Consider the following 21,608-nt stretch of genomic DNA (forward strand, 5'->3'; position numbering starts at 1 on the left):
TGGTGTGTCTGATGATTTTGCCCCCCCCCCCTTCCTTTTTGGAACTTAGCTTGTGAAATTAGTTTTATTAAATCTGCTTTTTGTACAAGAAAAAAAATAATATTTTTTAAAATTTTAAGTTTTATTGCCCTTTACTACAAGATTTGAGCACTCTACCCATTCAAATTTGATGTTACTCAATAGAGAAACTATAACTGCTGACATCAGTCCATCTAGTATTATTTAACAGGCCGATGACGGTCAATAGGACAATTATATGCAGATACCAATATATTAGAGCATCCTTATATTGTGAATATTGATTATATTGGTGATATATGTGATGAAAATTTTTTGCTGTTAGCAGATGATTCAAATTGGGTTTTTTTTGTTGTTCTATAGTGATTCCCAAAGCTACTTAAACTAAATGCATAAAAAGGGTTCGTTTTCAGTTTTGAAATCATGTTAAATATTCATATTGACATACTTTCTTTAAAAAAAAAAATCACAAATAATAATAAAGCTATGGGATTTAAGTTGTGTGTAGTTCTTTGTTTATGTGATACAGATGATGCAGATACAGTGCAGAAGTCTCACCAGATAAAAGTTCAGCTATTAATGAGGATGAACAAGTAAATCACTGTGGAAAATACAAAGAGAAGGAAGTAAGGAAATTTATTGAGTTCAGTGTAGTAAAGGGGTTTTTTTCTTTCTTTTTTAAATTTTTTTTTTTAGAAATTTAGAGGTGTGATTTGGGTTTTCAGTGTCCTGTAAAATAGCCATATTTATATTATTTGAAAATAAATGGTACTGGTAGTTAGTACTGGCATTATATTTGAGTCAAACCAAAATTGTATTTTTCCAAAAACTGCAATTAAGTCACAATGTTTTTGCCTTATAAAAGAGATACTGGTGGTATTTCTGATAATATTCATAATGGGAGATGCTTCTGCTGCTCTGCAAAACAGTTATCAGATGTAAAATTGTGCATTGCACAATGAAATACCATCTGTATTATCTGTATTTCCTTTCAGCTTCTGTCAGACTCTACAATGATCAACAGTAGCAGACCACATGTGTACATACACAAGCACACAGTGGGGACTGATAAATCATAATGTGCAGTAATTTTCAACCAGTCTGGACTCCAAGACTCCATCTCCACTCCTACTAACATTCAACCTCTACACAATGAAACATATACATACACACACATATATATATACATATATATAACTGGGTCACTGCAGCAGATTTCAATGCAAGACACCCTACGAGACCACCCAACTCTCTGTTTAATCTGCACTGGTCACTCCACTTTATTGTCATTGATATTTATATTTAAAAGTGCAATACTGTAATTTTCTGCTGCTCATTCCTGTGCAATATCCCATCTGCCCTCCCGTCATATTTCTTTTCAAGATTTTCTTATTTAATCACTAGTGTACATATATTTATATTTATAGATACATATATATTTAGTCATCTTTTCTCTTTTACCATGTCTCTCTAATATTTTGCTCCTTACTATTTTTCTATTTTCTTTATTATTTTCTTTTCTTTTATTATATTTTCTCCTACTGTATCATGCTGCTGAGTGACTGCTGCTCATCAAACACATTTCATTGCAATGTTGACCCTGTGCTAACTTGCATATGACAAATAAAACTGAAAACAACTCCCATGCTACAGTTAGCAAACTGCTTGCTAAGTTTCGTGAAACTGGTTCCGTGTTTGATTTGCCAAAATGTGGACACATGAAAACTGTCACCAATGAAGAAACATCAGTGGCTGTCCTAGCTTCATTCAGCAAGAGAACATAGCGTAGCACTTGTCGCATGTCACTGGAGAGTGGCATTAGTCGAACATCCTTCGGCGGATATTAGTTACTCACAAATGGCTCCCTTACAAACTCCAGCTACTGCAGCATCTCAACGAGGATGACCCAGATCGGCGCACAGAATTTGCAGAATGGGCAAAACAAAAATTGGAACAGGACCCTCAGTTCACGCAGAAGATTTTGTTCAGTGATGAGGCAAACTTTTATGTGAATGGTGAAGTTAACAAACAAAACCACCGCTATTGGTCTGACACTAACCCACGTTGGATGGATCCCTCCAAGACTGTTAGAACAACAAAAGTGATGGTTTGGTGTGATATATGGGGTACAACGATAGTGGGTCCATTCTTCATCAATGGAAACCTCAAGGCCACTGGATATTTGAAATTGCTACATGATGATGTGTTTCCCTCTTTATGCACTGAAGCTGGCACGTTCCCTGAGTTTTTCCAGAAGATGGTGCACCACCACATTATGGGTGCCAGGTCCGAGCATTCCTAGATGCACAGTTTCCTGGAAAGTGGATTGGTCGTCGTGGGCCAGTTGAATGGCCCCCAAGGTCTCCCGATCTGACCCCCTTAGACTTTTATCTTTGGGGTCATCTGAAGGCAATTGTCTAGGGTGTGAAGATACGAGATGTGCAGCACCTGAAACTACGGATACTGGATGAAACCAAGCACACCATTGTTTTTCTTGTGACATTACCAATAAGTTTGATGTGTCACATGGCCCTCTTCCTAGTGAAAAAAACAAAAGTTGTATCCAAGATGGCCGACTTCTAAATGGCCACCATGGTCACCACCCATCTTGAGGAGTTTGCCCCCTCACATATACTAATGTGCCACAAACAGGACTTTAATATCACCAACCATTCCCATTTTATTACGATGTATCCATATAAATGGCCCACCCTGTACGTGTGTGGGTGTGTGTGTGTGTGTGTGTGTGTGTGTGTGTGTGTGAGAGAGAGAGAGAGAGATGCTTGTGAGTGTATAGTGTACTTTCTTCTTTTATTATATAGTATTATTGTTATATGTTAGAGGTTATGCTGCTTCTAATTATTCTGCTCTGAAACTGAAACTGAAAAGACTCACGTATTTTCTCAGCCAGTTTTTTCAATATTTACCAATGTCCCCAATTTCCCATCTTCATACTGCTCAATAGTGGCTGAGTCCCACATATTACTGTATATACCTGAATATACCTTATCAACCAAAACCTTTTTTTTGGGGGGGGGGGGGTATTAAGAAGTTGTCTGAGCCAAAAAGCACTAGAGAAGATTTTCTTAAGCGTTAACTTTTTTTGTTCAACCAAACTTTACGTAGCATCTGAATGCAAGAGTTCCAAGACAACAGAGTAACTCTAAATAGTTGGGGAATTTTTCAGTTTTCCTTAAAAGTAATATTCCATAGGACTCCTAAACGGTTTTTTATTTACGCAATAATAAAACAAACCACAAATTCTTTACTCCTGAGCGCTACCTGCTTCAGAGCTAAAATGACATCCCTGGAGTGCGGCAATATTACGGCAATTACGGCAGAGACAACACAACCATTCATGCTGATCGTTGTTAGTTAGTTGGCGGAAGACCTTCGAGGTTTGGAGAGCTGCACACGAAACCGGCTACAGAGAAGCGAATCAGCGAATGGAACATGGAGTGTGTAAGTTAGTAGCTTGCATATACAGAGAGGTTTTCCACCCAGCTTTCTCACGTTTAAACCAAATGAACTTACCCGACTTTTTGAAGCATGCTAACGGTACAAGCTAGCTAGCGAGCAAATTCTTGGTGGAGGGGTTGTTGGGGCCAACCCGCTTATTATTGCGCTTAGTCAGTTGTCAGGAAAACGGATATAATTATCAGTCCCGGTACCTGTCACAATTACCAGTAAAATGTAACAATACACGACATAATGACGCAGCTTAAGAGTCTTAGCGTAAATAGAAAGTCACCTCGACAGGCTCAGTAATGTCAACTGACTGACAGGCTAGGTAATACTCCGCTAACCTTTCTGTTATAGTATTTATTTATTTATTTTCCAAAGTTTCGTTACTTGTCAGTGTAACAGAGTCTTTTTGGACACCTAGAAATCACTAAATTATCTCACTAATTACAGAGGATCTTATTTGACTGCAAAGTTATACAGTTTGATGTTTAGCCAGCTGCTTAAGTGCAGTCTATGGCTCGGTGTTAAAGTACAGTTACCCACGTCTCAGAGTCAAGTCATAAACAATGAAACTGTTCACATTTTCGTGGTTTTCATGACGCCTCTGGAAACAGCTGACCTGTCAGCGACACTTCCAGTGAATACATGTTTATCAGAGGACTCATTGGGCTGTACTTCTCACGGTCTTTAAACTTTTTTTCCGACATCAGCTACGATAAACTTCTTTAAAACAAACAATAAACTTCAGATCTGACTTTTCCGTGCATGTCAAAAACAGACATTCCCACATCTTACCCAATATATCAGGTTGCGAAACTTTACATAAACACAACCATTTTTCTAGAAATAACCACTTCTAGAAATATCAGGTTATTTCTAGAAATGCTTTGTATGGATGTATCTCTTTTGTGCCCCAAAAATTGTAAATATTAAAATGTATAAAATAAAGTGTTGTAGCGTCAGAGCAATATTGGTGTGATATAATAGAACGCAACCAAAAAATATCACTTCATTTGGTGATATAAACGTTATCTTTCAGATTCCAGTAACTATTGATGATCTTGAGAGCAAGAAGGACCCAGTCATTGAAGGTAAGGGGCTTGCAACACAGTCTGTCATGCTGGGAAACAGTTATTTTTAGAAAATAGTGACAGCTGATTCTCATTCCTGTAGATCCAGAACACAATGTGTACACCAGGTTTATGAAGTCCCATCGTTGTTATGACCTTGTGCCCACCAGCTCCAAATTAGTTGTGTTTGATACATCACTTCAGGTAAAACAAAAGCCCTAAATTAAATACATATATTTTTCATGATCTAGTATAGCTTTAATCTGTTGTGCAATTCATCCTCAGGTGAAAAAGGCATTTTTTGCTCTTGTTTCTAACGGGGTGCGAGCTGCGCCTTTATGGGATAGCAAGAAGCAGTGTTTCGTTGGTAAGAGTAACTTTCATTTGGCTCTGTTGCACTAAAAAGTAAAAAAAAAAAAAGTTTAATAATAATGGACTCCTGTTTCTGCTCTGCAGGTATGCTAACCATCACAGACTTCATTAACATTCTTCATCGCTATTACAAATCTCCATTGGTAAGATGTAGACACTGAATAGATGTAACCAATTAAATCTCAAACTTAAACTCCATCCACGGTTGTTTTAGTTATGTATACTTTACCTTATTTTTGGTCAAACATGCACTTTCTCTTCGTTTCTGCATTACTTGATCCCTCCATTCACTTATTGTAAATTTTCAGGTTCAGATATATGAGTTGGAAGAGCACAAAATTGAAACCTGGAGAGGTGAAAATCCTTTATTAATATGTAACATAATGTACTTGTAATATCTTAAAGGGAAAATTCATATTTATCTTTTCTTATTTCCAATAGAGGTGTACCTTCAAGACTCCTTCAAGCCCCTGGTTAGCATATCTCCTAATGCAAGGTAAGTAACAGAATGTGCTATTTTAAGTTTGTGAATGCTTATTTGCACTATAATATTAAACTCTGAAAAGTCCCTTTGGATGTTAGTTTGTTGACCAGAATCACTTTGTATAGATATACTATTGAGAAATTAGGAAAGGCTAGCGTATACAACCTCGATTCCCCCAAACCTTGGGATCCTGTGTTGAAATCTAAATAAAAACGAATGAAATGCGTGTTTGCCAAACATGGCAAACCCACCCACAATAATTTTGAATTTGATGTCAACAACGCATCTCAAATGTTGGGACACGGCCATATTTAGCTATGTGTAGCGTCCTCTTTTTTTTTTTTTTTTTTTTTTTGAAAAAGTGTGTCTCTTCTTCTTTGTATTCACATTTTGCACAAATAATCATATAAACACAACACTCACATACAAATCAAATAACAAAAAAATAAAGAATACCCCCCCCCCCCCCCCCCCCTTCACCCCCCAAAAAACCGACAACAACAAAAAATAGGGCAAGTGGTGATGGGCTGAGATTCACAATAAAACACATGATTGGCGGTTTAAAGGGCTAAATAACAGCATTGTTGCATCATTGCCTCTCATTTTCACAACAGTTTGGAAACAGAGGAGACAAGCTGCTGGACTTTTAGAAGAGGAATGTTGTCTCATTCTTGTCTGATATTGGATTCTAGCTGTTCGGCAGTCATGGATGATCTTTGTTATATTTTTCATCTCTCGATGCTCCAGATGTTTTCAGTGTTTTCTGCTTTAAGCTTCAGTGTGTTGTGTGTTCAGGGATTTTCTTCTGCATACCTTGGTTGGTATGCAGAAAGTGTTTGTTTGAGTTACTCTTACCTTCCTATCAGCTTGAGGCAGTCTGGCCATTCCCCTCTGACCTCTGGCATCACCGAGGCATTTTTCACCTTTTTAGTGTTGTTTCTTTTTTTTTTTTTTTTTTTAATTATTAAAAAACCCTAGATATGTCTGTGCAGGAAAATCCCATTAGATAACCAGTTCTGAAATGATAACAAACATGCAGTGTTCAGAGTAAAATCAGTCTACATGCATTGAGCTGCTGCCATGTGATTGGCTGACTAGATAATTGCATTAATGAGCAGCTGAACAGGTGTAACTAATAAAGTTGCTCATCAATGTGTCTCTTCATAATATTTTATTCAGTCGTTTTCTGTCTCATTTAGCAGACTAAATAACTTTATTAACTTACTGTAACTTTCTGTAACTTACTGTAACTTTCTGTGTTACAGTTTGTACGATGCTGTGTCATCTCTGCTGAAGAACAAGATTCACAGATTGCCTGTAATTGACCCGCTGACGGGGAACACGCTCTATATTCTCACACACAAGAGGATTCTCAAGTTCTTGAAGCTTTTTGTAAGTTCCCCGGGGCTCCTCACCACACTGCAGCTGCATTAAGTACTTTAAATCATCTGCCATCTTCATTTTTGTTTTGAATAGAGAAGAGTCTGCAGTTAAGTAGTCTGGGAATATCTCATTTCCTTAACTAAAACACCCACAGTTTTTATTCAGTTATCTAAAATGCTTGTTATGTTTTCAGATAGCAGAGATGCCAAAACCCTCGTTCTTGAGGCAAACTTTAGAAGAACTGAATATCGGGACTTTCAAGAACATAGCAGTGGTCCGTGCAGACACACCGCTCTACACAGCTCTGGGTATTTTTGTTGAGCAGAGAGTGTCAGCGCTCCCTGTTGTTGATGACAAAGGTATGAGAACTGACTGAAATGATGCCCCTGTTGGTTTTCCATTAACCATCTCAGAAATCTGAGACATTGTGCTGTGTCTGTCTCGCAGGTCGAGTGGTGGACATTTACTCAAAATTTGATGTTATAGTAAGTTATAAGCACTCACTGCATGCTGTTTAGGTGTCTCACCACCATCTGCCAGGGCACATTGTGCTGTCTGTGACACCATAAATGCACTCTTATGATGACAGTAAATCATGAACAATGCATTAGAAGCGTCATATAAGAGCATGTCTTTTTACAGAATCTAGCAGCAGAGAAGACTTACAACAACCTGGATGTGACGGTGACCAAAGCCTTGCAGCACCGCTCACAGTACTTTGAAGGAGTGCTGACATGCAACAGGCATGACACCCTCGAGGCCATTATCAACAGACTGGTGGAGGCTGAGGTGAGAAGAGGATGTACACATTATTTGTTCACATTATCTACTGCATGTGTCAATCATCCACTATTTAAGCTCCTTATCATGCATAATCTGAGTAGCAGATTTTGAGCTTTAACTTTCAGTGTTTTGTCACTGCAGCTGTAGGAAAAATTAAATACTTATTATGCCTTTCCTTATGTTCTCTTTCCATCTATATAATATAAAAGTTTAAAATATTGAGGCCAGTTTAGGTAAAAGTATTCTCTCATGCTCTGTTTCAGAGTTTTTTCCCCCCCCATTGTTAGGTCTGTATGATTTCAGTGAGAGGTGATATCCCTGTGATGGTCATTGTAGGAACACAGCTCTGCCTGTGACTATAGAAGCCTCACCCACCTGCTGTTCAAACATTCTGTTTGAGAGGTGCAGCAAATCAGGAGAAGGCTGGCTAAAGAGAGGGTGGCCTTAAAGGGAAAGATGCTAAAGCTGTTTGTTTCAGGCAGAGGAGAAATTTAGAGGCTGTATCAAGGCTCACTATGAGATGAATGAGGATTAGGATTATAATCTAATTAGCATATTATTACATAGTCTAATTAGCATATTATTACATTGTTTCAAAAAGAGGATAAACCGAGGGTTTGCAGCAAGGCCATGTAGATGGACAAAATAGGTATATTTAAATTTGTGATTTATTCCAAACTACTCAGTTAAAGAACTAAGTATACCGTACATTTAAAAAAAAATCTTGCACCATAATAAATAATAGCACACCCCCGTTTGCCTCACAGCAAGAACATCCTGCATTTGAATCCATGCCGGGGCCTTTTTGTGTGGTATTTGTGTGCACACCTCTTGTCATAATTGTTTCAAAACATAATTTGAAATCATATTAAAAAAACAAAAAACAACTCTTTGTTACTTCTGCTATCAAAGCTACTGTCTGTGTACAGTTTGTCTTACACCAGTTTCTCTCCACGTTCCTTATGTAAAAATGGTACCTTGCTGAGATAAGTGTAACACCAACGATGTTCTTGTGTTCCCTGCAGGTGCACAGGCTGGTGGTAGTGGATGAGCACGAGGTGGTGAAGGGAATCGTCTCCCTTTCGGATATCCTCCAAGCCTTAGTGCTTACAGATAGAGAATAGAGTACGTGCACTTCTGTACTGAAGCCTACGTATTTTTTTTTTTTTTTTTTTATATAAGGGGGATTCACTGAACATAAACTTGAAGTGATTATTTGATTTTTCTGCCTACAGGGACAAATTGGAAAAGTTACTCAAAGAATGAAAGGCTGCACATTTTAAAGGTGGCACCAGAGCATAGGAGAGGAGATAACCAAGCCTGTAAGAGGGGAATTATGACAGCAAATGGAAGTTCTATCAATAATTTTTTTTTTTTTTTTGTAATTTACCCATGAATAATTCTATTTGTCTACAGAAACCAAAATATTGTGAATTTTAAACCATATAAAATATTTTTTGGTTCTACAGCTTATACAGAACCTCCTGTAAATTGAGCCAAATTTTGAGTCACTGGAAAACCAAGAAAGATGCAGAAGCACAAGAATCCTCTGGAGGGGAGCTGTAGCTGCTCAGAATACCCAGCAACATATAGGACAGTTAGACGTTTCCAATAATAAAATAGTCTGTAACCTTACAGGAAAACTGATTTTCCTGTTTTGCCTTTTGCTGGCATCACTTTTCTTCTGATCTAAAGCTGAAATCTACACACATAAAGCCTGCCAATAGGGTGATTTTGAACTGTGCAGCTTGGATTGATCAGCACTCTCTTAACACATCAGAGCCTTTTCTGAGCCTTGTTCTCTGATTAAGTAAGTAGTAGTATGATGTTATTGATATTACTCCTCATTCAGTTAACTTGATTATATAAATGCTGGTAAAATACATACGTACAAACTACCATATTCAATTTGAACCACTTCACCCTTCCAATGTGCAAAGACTTATTGAGTAGTTACCTCCACCTAGGAGGTTTTGTGACCCGTTCCCCTGTACTTGATATATAAAACTGGGGCCAACATAAAAATCACTGACCTTTCAAACTCATTTGGTTTAAAAAAAAAAAAAAAAATTTATCTGGATGAAAGCTTTGGTGGAGGTGTGCAGCCTTAGACTGCCCTTTCTACTCGAGTATCAGCATCATGCAGTGGATACAGCCACTCAGTACCTTTCAGTTAAGAATGAACCATTATTTGGCCTGATAAGTTTCCCCCAAAACACCTGAATGAGGTTTCTGTAAAGAATCCAAGGCCTCAGAGTTCAATCTGTTGTGTAGCCAGACAGCCACGAAGCAAACCTGGAAGAGCACTTAGAGTGAAGTCTAAAATGAATTTGCTGTTGAAGACAACCATTAACTGTGCTGTATCCTCTTTGAGTGCTTGTATCCGGATATTTATAGGTGTTATATTTTGCCATTTTAGTGTGTTGTCTTATAACTGCATGTGTAATGGATTCTATACTTTACTCAAGAGACACCCCCACCCCACCCCCACCCCGGTGCCGGTTCTGGTGTCATTATTAGTCGTAAAGGGATCTGCTTATGGCTTCAGTGCTCCAAAATCTCATTCTGTTAAAAAACAGTCCTACTTTGTTAATTTGACCATTACTTTCAGTTATTCTACTTTTGTTTTCTTTGTTCTGTGTTGTGTTGATGTGATTTATTTACTGTGTCAGAACATCGGCTGTTATAGGTTTATGTAGTTTTTATGGTTTTTTTTTTTTTGCGTTTAGAGGACTGACTTTATCAAAATCACTACATACCAGCGTTTTCTATTTTCTAAAGAAGATAAAGTGAGGAACATGTCACACTTTCTGTTTTAGGATATGTGAAATGGATTGTGTACAACTATGTAACTGCACAGTTTTTGTACTAATCTACAGTGATATTATAATTTAAACAATGAGCAATAAAGGTTCTTTAAGAGTGTTTGTATTTATTTTAACTTTTTCAGTGGCTAATTACTGATGAATATATTTGACATTAATATCGTACACATACCTCTTCTTGTAACCTGAGGTCATCAAATCAAAACCTTTTAGTGGTCCCACACTCGTTTTTAGAACTCGAGGGGACCAATCTTTCCAAGCTGTTGCACCCAGACAATGCACTTCCTCTTTTTCTACAGTGTTTGGACTCGGTGGAGACCTTCAAAAGCAGCTAAAGACATTTTTATTTCAAAAAGCTTTTAATTAGACCAGGGTTTTTATGATGTATTTATAACTGTATTGTGTTTTCTTACCTTTCTTGAAAAGGACTTTGTGACATGTCTGTGAAAGGTGCTATATAAATAAACTTTACTTACTTCATTTTTTAGATGTTTTCTAACACCACATGGGCAAAACCAGACTGAAGCAATGAGCTAAAAAACAATGTTGAGTTGGGAAGAATTGCAGGATCAAAATATAGGTTTTCTCACATGAATACAATCCTCGACCCCCTTTGAGTATAAAAATATTTCTTTGAGTGGGGAGGGTGACGAAAATGAAATAGGACACCACATAGGAAAATGACTGCATTTATTACATTTGTGTTGAATGTTACATGATAATTGTCCTGAAGGATTTTTTTTTAAGTAGAATAATTTCAATAACATAAACAGAGTTTTACAACATGTAATATAATACCTATATATATATTTTTTTGTTATTTGTTTTGTTTTGACTCTCACTCCAGCGTTCCTTCAAAGGGATACAGACACCGAAGTATTAAAAACACTGAACGCAATATTCACTTTTAAATTGTAAGGCAAACAAAGAAAGTATAAATATGCTTCACATTCAGTAGAGCTCCCCGGTCTTTTTTTAAAAAATAACACAGGTTGGAAAAAAAATGTGAGCTAACACGAAGGCATTTCAGCAGTATTTAGTTTCAACACTTCTTTCTCCCAGAGATTAAAGAAAAGCAAAATTATCTTTACAATTTTCAGTCAGAAAGGTAGGTCATCTGACTGGCATGATTTGTGTAAACATTCTCGTTTTCAGTGGCGTGATTTTAAACACTGGAGGCCGTGGCCGGAGATGATTCTGAGAAAAGGTTGGTGTTAATGCAGCGAGGTCAGTAGTAGTGCACAATTGGTCTGTCAGACTTCACACGAATACATGCAAACAGTACCTGCAGAATCTGCATACAGCTCAAGACAGAAAGTGCACATTTTTCCTGAATACATAAAAAAAAAAATGCAGTGATTTCTGACAATGTTAAGAGTGAAGTGATATACATAAGGCAAAATATGCACATTAAGGAGGTATAGCATGGTGGGGGTAGGGGGGCACAGAAAGAAATATGAATTTAACTTATACTGCTTGGCAGTAATAAAGTACTATAAGCAGGTCACCTGACAACTACAATGATGTTACTTCACAGGTCACAAAGTAATTTGGTAAATATTTGCCTTTACAAAAAAAAAAAAAAAAGACTAAAAAAAGTCATCTAAAAACACACTCAGACCTAAACTGAAGTATCACCTTAAAAGGCTAGTGTATGTGCAGTGCAGTAAATATACTTGATCAGGAGGAAAGTGCCCTGAGGGGAAAAAAAACCTCTGACATGCTGTAAGAGTATAAAATATGAGCTTAAACATGGATTCTGGACTGCACTGAAGGGGCAGTGTAATATCTGAATGTTGTGTATACAAGCTTATCTGAGGTTATGCATTCATAACAGGAGACTATGATACTAACATACAACACATGGATCTGCATGCATCTTGTTGTATTTTACGTGAGTGGTCTGAAGCTAATGAAGATCAAAGTCAGCAGTAGCTGCTGCCCTTCATCCTAGTGATGTTTAATAATTCCTAAATATGTACTTTTCTAAATGTGAACAGACTAAAATCAGGTGAATTATTTGTGCTAAAGGATTTCTAAGCAATGCAATATGTCAGGAATCAGGAAATATAAATATTACTCACAGCTTATCTGTTCCTATTAGCAATCATTTCAATCTCATAACAAACTCACAAAGGAGTCCCCCACAGTCTTTTTTCTATTTGTTTCTGCACTGTGTTCAGACTCAGAGAGAATGAAACAGTAAAAACTGTGCAGGCCTCATTTCTCCTGGGCTGAACGGTTACCAGGAGTCCTGATCTCTATGACACTGGTATCAATAAAACCTTCCTTTGAATGCTGCAGGTATGGCAGGAATTAACCTACACAGATAGCCCACAAGCTCCCGCACAGTGTTCAATTACTGATATAACAGAATCAGTATAAATGAGTTAATGCTCTTCTGCTAAGACAAAACAAGCAAATGCTGTTTACTAACTAATAATTACTGTCAACACACTTTGAAACAATAAAACACCAGCAGCTGATTTTTAAAATGTAACTTGGTTAAGTACATGTGCTGTTAATGACTGCATACACAAGAAATTCAGGAAACTGTTAGTGCAGCGTACAGGGTGAGGAAAGAGGGCGAGGTTTGGCAGCGGGAGCTAAGGATGAGACAGGGAAGGTGTTCCTGTATGTTTTGGCTGGGTAAAGCGAGGTAGGGTTTGTCAGAAATAAAGTGGTTTCAAACCTGACAGAAGTGTCTGTGCGGTAAAATTTTACAAAGTGCCACTCTTCATTGTGCCATCTCTTTAGAAGGCCCGACCCCTTCCTCTCAGTCTGGATGGAGGGGCCGGGTCCTCTTCAGTGCTCTGCTGTCTCACACATGCTCAGATTTTAATGTCCTCCTGAATGCTGAGCTGGGACAGCGTCTTTTTTATGCGCAAGGCCGTCAGGCGTGCAGCTCCGTTAGCATACCAACACTCCCTCATGATTTTACCCATGATCCGCAAGGCCTGATAAGCACAAGGAAAACACCAGTAAGGCTTAAGAGCTTGTATTGCAATATAAATAATGGTGGTGATGACACAAAGTAGTTCAGACACTCTATGAACAGCATTTGAGTGCTACTTTATACTGAAGAATACAAGTATCAGATTACCCTAATTCATTCACATAAAACACTAATAACAATCAAAACAATGTAGAAAAGCAGTTTTAATAATAACCCGGTTTATTTCATTCTGGGTCTTATTTTTGTAGTTTGGGCTATCAGATTCAGCATGAATGCAGATCACCAATGATCTGTACACATTACGGAAAAGGCAACACGGAAATATATATAACAAACTGAAACAAAAACATAAGATCATTGTGAAAAATATCATTTAAACTTAAAAAGTTTTCATGATTGGCTTAAAAAAAAAAAATCTCAACAAATGTGGATTTTTTGGGAACTGTGATCAAGATTTGCAATGTATGCAAACAAAATACCAGAGTGCCTCCACACGTTCTGCTTAGCCATGCAAACCCATGCCACGAAGCCCCTAATGCACAGTTTTTCTGCTGAAGAGCTCTTGGTGACCCTGCTCTGTAACTCTACATGATCTGCCACTCTGCGGCTGAGCTGCTGTAGTTCCTAAATGCATCCACTTTGCTATGATACCACTTACAGCTGATTTCATGAATTGACTGTTAGCATCCTGTTACAGTACCACACTGGAATTTAGTGAGCTCTCTTTACCTCTTTCACAAATGTGTGTATTTAAAGATAAAGAGGTGTGGCCTCAGTCTAACAAACTAAAGTAATCATTGCTCTCTGGTGGGGGAAACTATGCTTTATCACGCTACACATGGAGCTGCACAGAAATTACTAAAAGACTCACAAACTAGTGAATCTTGGAAATGAATGAACTCTATTATGTGTTGTCCTAGCTGTAACAAAGCCAACAGTGTAGTTCAGAAACACCACAAGCAAAGAACCTAAGTGGAGGTTACACTGTTAGTTTAAGATGATGAATGCAATGTTATAATTAGAAATATAAATAAAGGCCCAAACTGCAAAAGTAAGATCTTTCTGATGTAAGTGCAGATTTTAGTTCGATTTGAACTTAATTTTCATACCTCGTAATTCTGCCACCAATTTGGAATATTGGGTCGAAGCTTTTGGTCACACACCACTTTTCTCATCTCCTCTATGGACGGATCAGACGGTACCAGGTCATAGTAGGGCAGCTGGTATTCTTGATGGATACCTGATAACACAGAATAGTGTGAGGTCAGATCAGTGCCGTCTCTGGCATATCCAACGAGAGGAAAAAAATAACAACAACAAACAAGGCAGCTCAAGTATCCGAAGAGAAAACAAAGAGAGTCCAACCTCCACTGTTACAGCGGCGTGCAATTTCCCAGTAGACCAGGCCTAAAGCGTAGATGTCAGCACATTTGAATGATTCGAAGTGTCTCGTGTTTATGGTCTCATCGAGAACCTCTGGGGCCATGTACCTGGGGAACATAAACACAGTCCTGGTTTGTGCTGGCGTAAAGGATAAAGGGATATTCTGGGAAAGATGTCAGAAGATATCTGTGAGAAACGATGGTCAGCGTTAAGTCAGCAGGTGAGAAAGACCTGTTGGTTCCCACTCTCTGATTGGGCGCGATGTCGATCGTATCCGTGGCAGAGTCGTGACGGACAGCCAAGCCCAGGTCGGCAATGGCACAGGTGCAGTTCTTCTTCACCAGGATGTTCTTGGACTTCAAGTCTCTATGGGCGATGCCTGGCTTTCCTATCATGACATGAAGGAAAACAGTCACTTGTTAATACTTTCTTCTGCATCTAATTGTTTTGTCAACATGAAAATAGAGCCTGTTCGTGCAAGTACCATTTTTTTAAACTTTCATTTACTACAGTTTGATTACGAGAAATAGAATTACTCCTCCACTTTTGCAACAATTTATGATCAAGCAGACTCAACAGAGAAAAATGTTCAAAGATAAGTATAGGTGAGACCAAGCCTTAAAAAAATGGAACATAAATCACTGAAAAGCAGCTGTTTTGTAACTTAACACGGCTTACACGCCCATTCAACAAAAAAAATATTGTTCTTTGATTAAACAAAATATGCAAAACATTACAAAATATCACAGTCGCCTTTGTTAGTGCACAATCTCTGTGAGTAACATTTAAATATCAGGTTGTGACATAGTCTGTTGACTCAAGTCAGTTACGTCAGAGTCTTGCAAAAAACGGAAAAGTGCAGCTGTCAACGCCCGATGCCTTTTTCCTGTCTGTGGGTGGGGGAGGCAAAGTTAAAACTACTGTGGAAGTGATAAAAGGTGTTGATCAAAGCACTTTTTGATAACGCAGATATGCACAGAGTGTAAGCGAGGTGCACACAAGCAATGCTTAAATTCACTGGATTATGAAACTGAATTACAGCATGTCAGTTTAAACATAAGTCAGAAAACTGATGTTTTGAACTGCCAGTCGTTTCTACATGAATACATTTACCAGACAAATTATTAGGTACACCTTCCTAGTCCTGGGTTGGCCCTTTTACTTTCAGAACTTCCTTAATTCTTTGTGTGACAGATTCAACAAGGTGCAGTAAAACACTCCTCAGAAATGTTTGTCCATACTGATATGACAGATCACATGATCACACAGTTGCTGCACATTCATGAAATTAATCTCCTGTTTTTCTATTGTGCAATTTTGTTGAGCCAGTGTGTAATGTGGCCTCAGTTTCCTGCTTTAATGTTTGACGCGTTGTGCATTGAAAGTTGCACACATTGGCTGTAATACATGATTATTTGAATTACTTTTTCCTTCCTATTAGCTGAGAGCAGTCTGGCCATTCTCCTTGGTCCTCCAGCATCAACCAGACATTTTCTTCCAAATGTCTTGCTCACTGTATTGTTTCTCTTTTTTCACACCATTCTCTGTAAACTATACAGATGTTTGTGTGGGAAATCCCCAGCAGGTCAGCAGTTTCTGAAATACTCAGACCAGCCCATCTGACCATGCCATGTTAAAAGGCTTTGAACTTCAGCATGTCTACATGCCTAAATGCATGCAGTCGAGCCATGTAATTGGCTGATTAGATATGGAGCTATGGAACACCTGAACAGGTTTGCCTGGCTGGTGAGTATAAATGAGAAAGTAAACTTGACCTGCCTCTGTGTTACTGCGTCATTACTGTGACTGTGGCTGTACAGGAAAGAGACTCTTTATCTAAAACAATACTATCAGGGAGGTGTCTTGATCATCTGATGACAAAGACTCCAAACACAGCCACAATACAGAAGAACAAGGAAGGCTATTTACTCAAGGCAGAAGTTTACATGTAGTACCTGAAACATACGTAAAAAACTGCATATTTACTGAAAGTGTAATCTAGGACACATAAATAGAATTAACATGATTACACAATAGAATAACAAACACTACCTTGTGTTCCAAGAATCTCCATGTGCAGATGTGCGAGGCCGTTCGCAGCTGATAGTGCCAGTTTGATCGTTTCCTCGGTAGTGACGGAGTAGCGGTTTAGGTAGTCAAACAGAGAGCCGTACTCGTGGTAATCTGACACCAACCACAGCTGAGTCCACGTCCCGTTGTCTAAGGGAGAGACATACAAATGAAGATACTCGAGAAATTATCATTTTACTTTAGGATAACTAGTTATTATACAGCACAGTGAAACAAAAATGCATAATAAGGTCTTGTAAACTGCTGAAAAGATGAACTGTGTTTCTTTGACTAAATAAATGAAATATTGCATATAACTGGGTTGCACCTTTGTTGTCAGCAGCTATAAAGCCCAAGATGTTTTCATGGCGAAGCATGATCGTCTGGTAGATTTCAGCCTCACGGAACCAGGAGCGCTCTTCCCTGGATGAGAAAATCTTCACAGCCACGTCGCCACCCCTCCAGCGTCCTCGCCACACCTCCCCGAAACGCCCCTTACCAATGATCTCCTGCAGGACGATTGTTCTGGCTACAGTCCGCTGGACAAAGAGAGGGAGACCTGCCCAGAAAAAAAAATGACAATAGAAAAAGATTACTAGATACCAGCTGATGAAGATCCACAACATGACTGTCAGGCTGCAGTTCCACCACCAAACTGTCTACTGACCAGAGCCTGAACCAGACGTGGATAGATTGCAAAGGAGATCCTCCAGGGATCTGTCTTTGGCCAGGTAGAGATGGTCACAGGACGGATCCTCCACCTCCAGCCTTTGCCTGTGGTTGTAGCCCCTCCGGTGATAATGATATATGAACGCACCCACCAACAGTAGCAGACACAGCAGGAACAGCGGCCCTGCGATCACAGCAACCAGTTCCACGAGCCTCCATGTCCCACCCGGGCCGTAGCCTCCCCCGATTTCTGATGGAGTCACAATGGAATGGAAGAAAAAGCATCACAAAAATATTGAATTAGAGTAATTGCAAATTAATCCTGTAAAGGCTCATTTTCTTTAAAATATCCAAATTATTCTGTTTTGTTTGGTAAACAGCCAAAACTTCAGTGAACTCATCCGCACAGCTGGGAAAAATATACACACTATATTTTAACTCCAAGACACCAGAATAATTAAACCTCTGTAGAGACGCATGTGAGCAAATGAGTTGCATTCATTGCAACTACAAAGTCTTTTAAGACAGTCAAGAAATACAATAAGGCTATATGCAAACAGCTGACTAGAACCTGTCCCCCTACTTCCCACAGCTTTGATTTAAATTTTACTGGTGATCCCCAATGTGGAATATTATGTGGATTTCTTTTGGAGGGATCACTGAACAGGCAGGACATTTAACACTATGTAATTTTAATTTAGCACAGCAGACTTTCACGGACATTGGTGATATAAACAGTACAGGTAACTAAATGTGAATCTCACCAGTGGGTACTCTGAGGTCAATGCTGTTGCAGTAGTCGGTGTAGCAGCACTGCGTGTATAGGTAGCCTTCTACACCGAGGCAGTAGATCGGTTTTCCAGGGGGCACGAGATCTTCCTGTGGGATACAGCCGCGGCTGTGCTGCTGTTTTCCATTGCTGAAGATGGTGGAAGCCGTGCAGGCCCCATCGGTCTCACACTGGAAGTCAGACTTCTTACACAGAGGAGTGGTGCAGTTACACCACAGAGCTGAAGAGACATAGCAAAACATTTGCAAGACCATTAGCTTGCATGAAGTCAAGCGAACTGTGACCCGCTGGCACAGAACTGTTTAAGTACTGAAGAGTTAGAGAGAATTTTACAGCTCCTATAATACACAGCAGGGGGCAGCAACAGCCTGAAGACTTACTGCTGTGTCCCAAAACCTCACACAAATATGTGAGGATTGTAGGCTGGTTTTAGCATGTCAGGAGACATTAAAACACCTCAAAGGAGGTACTGTGCCCTGTAAATAAGCACACTCTTCTCCTACAATACATTGCATGATGGAAATGTGCTTTGAGAGGGTCGTGAGGCAGCTTCAGGAAAATCTCAGAAACATACATACTACTTTAAATCATTCAAAAAAGGTCTGTTTTTCACCTTTTTAAAGCTGCAGTTTGATTGAAAGCACATGTTACTGTGTGGTTATATTTCCTGTGAGCTTAAAGTGATGAAGTTTTTTGATGATTTGGTACATGTAGTACACCTGTGAAGAACTGGTATCGGTATTGGTAATTTGGCATACAGCTTTACTATCTACTACAACTTATAAAGCCATAAATAAAGCCTAAATATTTTTAAACGATCAGCTTTGCTCTTTAACATGCAGCTATTTCCCTTTTTGGCTTCTTACTGGTTTGTGGGGGGATCTGTTTAAGGCTACTTCCTGCCAAGGATGGCGAACCAAAATATACCGCATAACTAAATATCTCAATGCAAAGTGCTAAAAATATGAAGTAGAGGAAGTGTTAAAAGTGCAGTCATTGCATTAGGTGCAGGAGAGTGTTTTTTCTTTTTTTTTAATAACTCACTTAGTATAATTAGGCAACCAGGAGACTGGGTTCCTCTGAAATGGAGTAATGCTATTTAGGCAAGAATGGGATGTGGCATTCCAGTTATTCTCAAAGAGCTGCCAGGGAATTCTCAGTGGGAAAATGACCTTTCAACAGCCTGTGTGCCGGATGGGATTGATAAAACAACAACAACAAGAGAGCCACACATCCAGGAGATAAAGGGGGAAATATAATGGGCTACAATGTATTTTGTAGTGCTGACTCACACGATGCCCACACATACTGGACGCAAGAAATAGAAGAACCACAGAAGAAAAAAGGAAGATAAACGCTGACTAAACATGAAACAAGACTGACATTTCAGATTTTCCAAAGCTAGAAATGTCACAATTTTAATATACATTGTTGTGTTTGAAACCACAAAGATGTCAAGCGGCACAAAGCTACCGTGTCTGACAATTATTTTTTTAACAAAATAGAAATGCAAAAGCAAAGATGGCTACCTATAAAACTTTTCAAGTGGGTAAAGTAATTTACAATGGAAGCATGCTACTTTGCTTTTTTCAGTGACACAAGCCTTCATATCAGCACAGGAATTCGGCAGGCTGAGCCACCGACTTTGTTCACTTTAATTTTCCTGTTTTCAACCACACTGAAAGCTTTCAACAAGTCAAAGAAAAAACAAGAAAAAATGTCCGCCAAGTTTTTGGAACTATTTTCTAATGTAATAACATCAATTTAATAAGCATTAGTTTGCCGTCTAGAGCATTTCAATATACTAAAAACTAATAAATTAAAAATAAACTTTTGCAGAAACACAATATGTGAGGGAAAATATATTATGAACATCAGACTTCATCGTGCAGCATTTTCAGATGAATGCACTAAATCTCATCTAAGGACAATTAAATGCCAGTTGGGCTATATCATATTATGATACACATCATCAATAGCGCCATATAAAGTAATTGCAAAATCGCTCCCATGATCATGATTTAATCCCTACTGTCCAGCATTACTCCAATAGGCTATAATGCACACATTACTACCTTTGTAGCTAGAAGATTAGCAGAGTTTCATCAACGCATCACTTCTACCCACGAGTAATTTCATTAAATCGATTCCGCATCAACATTTTAAGCCATTTTTTCAAAGGTGCCTGATACCTGGATGCTTTTAAAGGACGCATACAGGAACTGGTGTTTAAGGTAGCTCTCAGTATAAACAGACTGCTACCTGAGCTCCTATTTTACCTGCTGTATCAGACTCACCTAACAAACCTCGACGTGGACGAGATAACATAGATAGACAGATAACATAACATGATTTATAAACATGCAGTGAAAGGCTCCCCGTATCGACAGCAGGAGGTTTGACCTGCTTTTTTCTGGTTAATGATGGTTAGTTTAGCGCTAGCTAGCAGCTAACTTCGCGGAGCGTCGGCTCCACAGCGGTAGCGACAGTCCTCAGACAAAACAAACAGTAAGTTACTCACCCTGGCAGGCTGTGTATAGGACAGTGTGAACAACCAGGACAGCGAGTGACATCCGTAGGTCAGCCATAATCAATGCATTCCAGGTTCATCGCATTAACACGTTGTTAACCAAGGATCTGGGGAGCCGTCATGTAGACAGTGAGACAGCGCAAGTAGTGTAGAGGCTCCACCAGCAGCAGGCAGTGACACACGCAGACAGCGAGGAGGTAACATCTCTCTATCTATAGATTAACTATAGATAGATGTTTAATGGAGACACGCAGACTGCGCAGTTACATCCTGTGCCTTCAATACTCTGGTACAATATTTATAAATTGCTATATTTACAAATTGGTTGATATAAAATTACTAACCACTGTGCTTTTAAGACCCAACAAATCTACTAATAAATCTTCACTGTCCTTTATTTATTCATTTATTTTTATAATTTCAAACAGCTGAAATCCATCTACAGTCATGTGAAAAAGGAAGTTTTCACCGGACTCTATGAAGTCCTGCATAAAGAGCCACCTTTAGCAGCAATGATTTGACCCAGTCTTTTGCAGTCTTTTGCATTAGGACTTTATCAGTCTTTCACATCTTAACAGCCCACTCTTCTTTCAAGCAATGCCTCATTTTATTGAGGTTTACAGGCATTCATCTATGGTTCCTCCACAACATTTAAGTCAGGTTAAGGTCCGAACTTTGACTGGGCCATTGCAACACGTTGATTCTTTTTCAGACATGCGTTTGCAGATTTGCTGCTGAGTTTGAGATTGTTGTACTGATGCATGACCCAGTTTCAGCCAAGATTTCGCAGATGGCCTCACCACCGTGCTA

The 21,608-nt window shown here is 38.8% G+C and overlaps 2 protein-coding genes across 2 annotated transcripts; one reads left to right on the plus strand and one right to left on the minus strand.

Moving 5' to 3' along the window:
• The first annotated feature begins 3,328 nt into the window (after window positions 1-3,328).
• prkag1 (protein kinase, AMP-activated, gamma 1 non-catalytic subunit) lies at window positions 3,329-10,500 on the plus strand. The gene is made up of 13 exons (XM_040028771.1): window positions 3,329-3,480; window positions 4,523-4,574; window positions 4,657-4,757; window positions 4,839-4,920; window positions 5,010-5,068; window positions 5,234-5,279; window positions 5,367-5,421; window positions 6,675-6,801; window positions 6,986-7,151; window positions 7,240-7,277; window positions 7,435-7,581; window positions 8,601-8,700; window positions 8,811-10,500. Exons 1-12 carry the CDS (start codon window positions 3,472-3,474, stop codon window positions 8,697-8,699), a joined length of 981 nt encoding a protein of 326 aa, XP_039884705.1. The 5' UTR covers window positions 3,329-3,471; the 3' UTR covers window position 8,700; window positions 8,811-10,500.
• Window positions 10,501-11,073: 573 nt separating this feature from the next.
• Window positions 11,074-20,903, minus strand: LOC120731656 (activin receptor type-1B-like). The gene is made up of 9 exons (XM_040028768.1): window positions 20,790-20,903; window positions 18,243-18,488; window positions 17,477-17,728; window positions 17,138-17,368; window positions 16,792-16,959; window positions 14,971-15,127; window positions 14,722-14,846; window positions 14,466-14,596; window positions 11,074-13,357 (listed from the first exon to the last, which is right to left on the minus strand). Exons 1-9 carry the CDS (start codon window positions 20,854-20,856, stop codon window positions 13,232-13,234), a joined length of 1,503 nt encoding a protein of 500 aa, XP_039884702.1. The 5' UTR covers window positions 20,857-20,903; the 3' UTR covers window positions 11,074-13,231.
• Window positions 20,904-21,608: the final 705 nt, after the last annotated feature.

The sequence above is a fragment of the Simochromis diagramma genome, unplaced genomic scaffold (assembly GCF_900408965.1).
Source record: "Simochromis diagramma unplaced genomic scaffold, fSimDia1.1 OVJJ01000483.1, whole genome shotgun sequence".
NCBI classification, from domain to species: Eukaryota; Metazoa; Chordata; class Actinopteri; order Cichliformes; family Cichlidae; genus Simochromis; species Simochromis diagramma.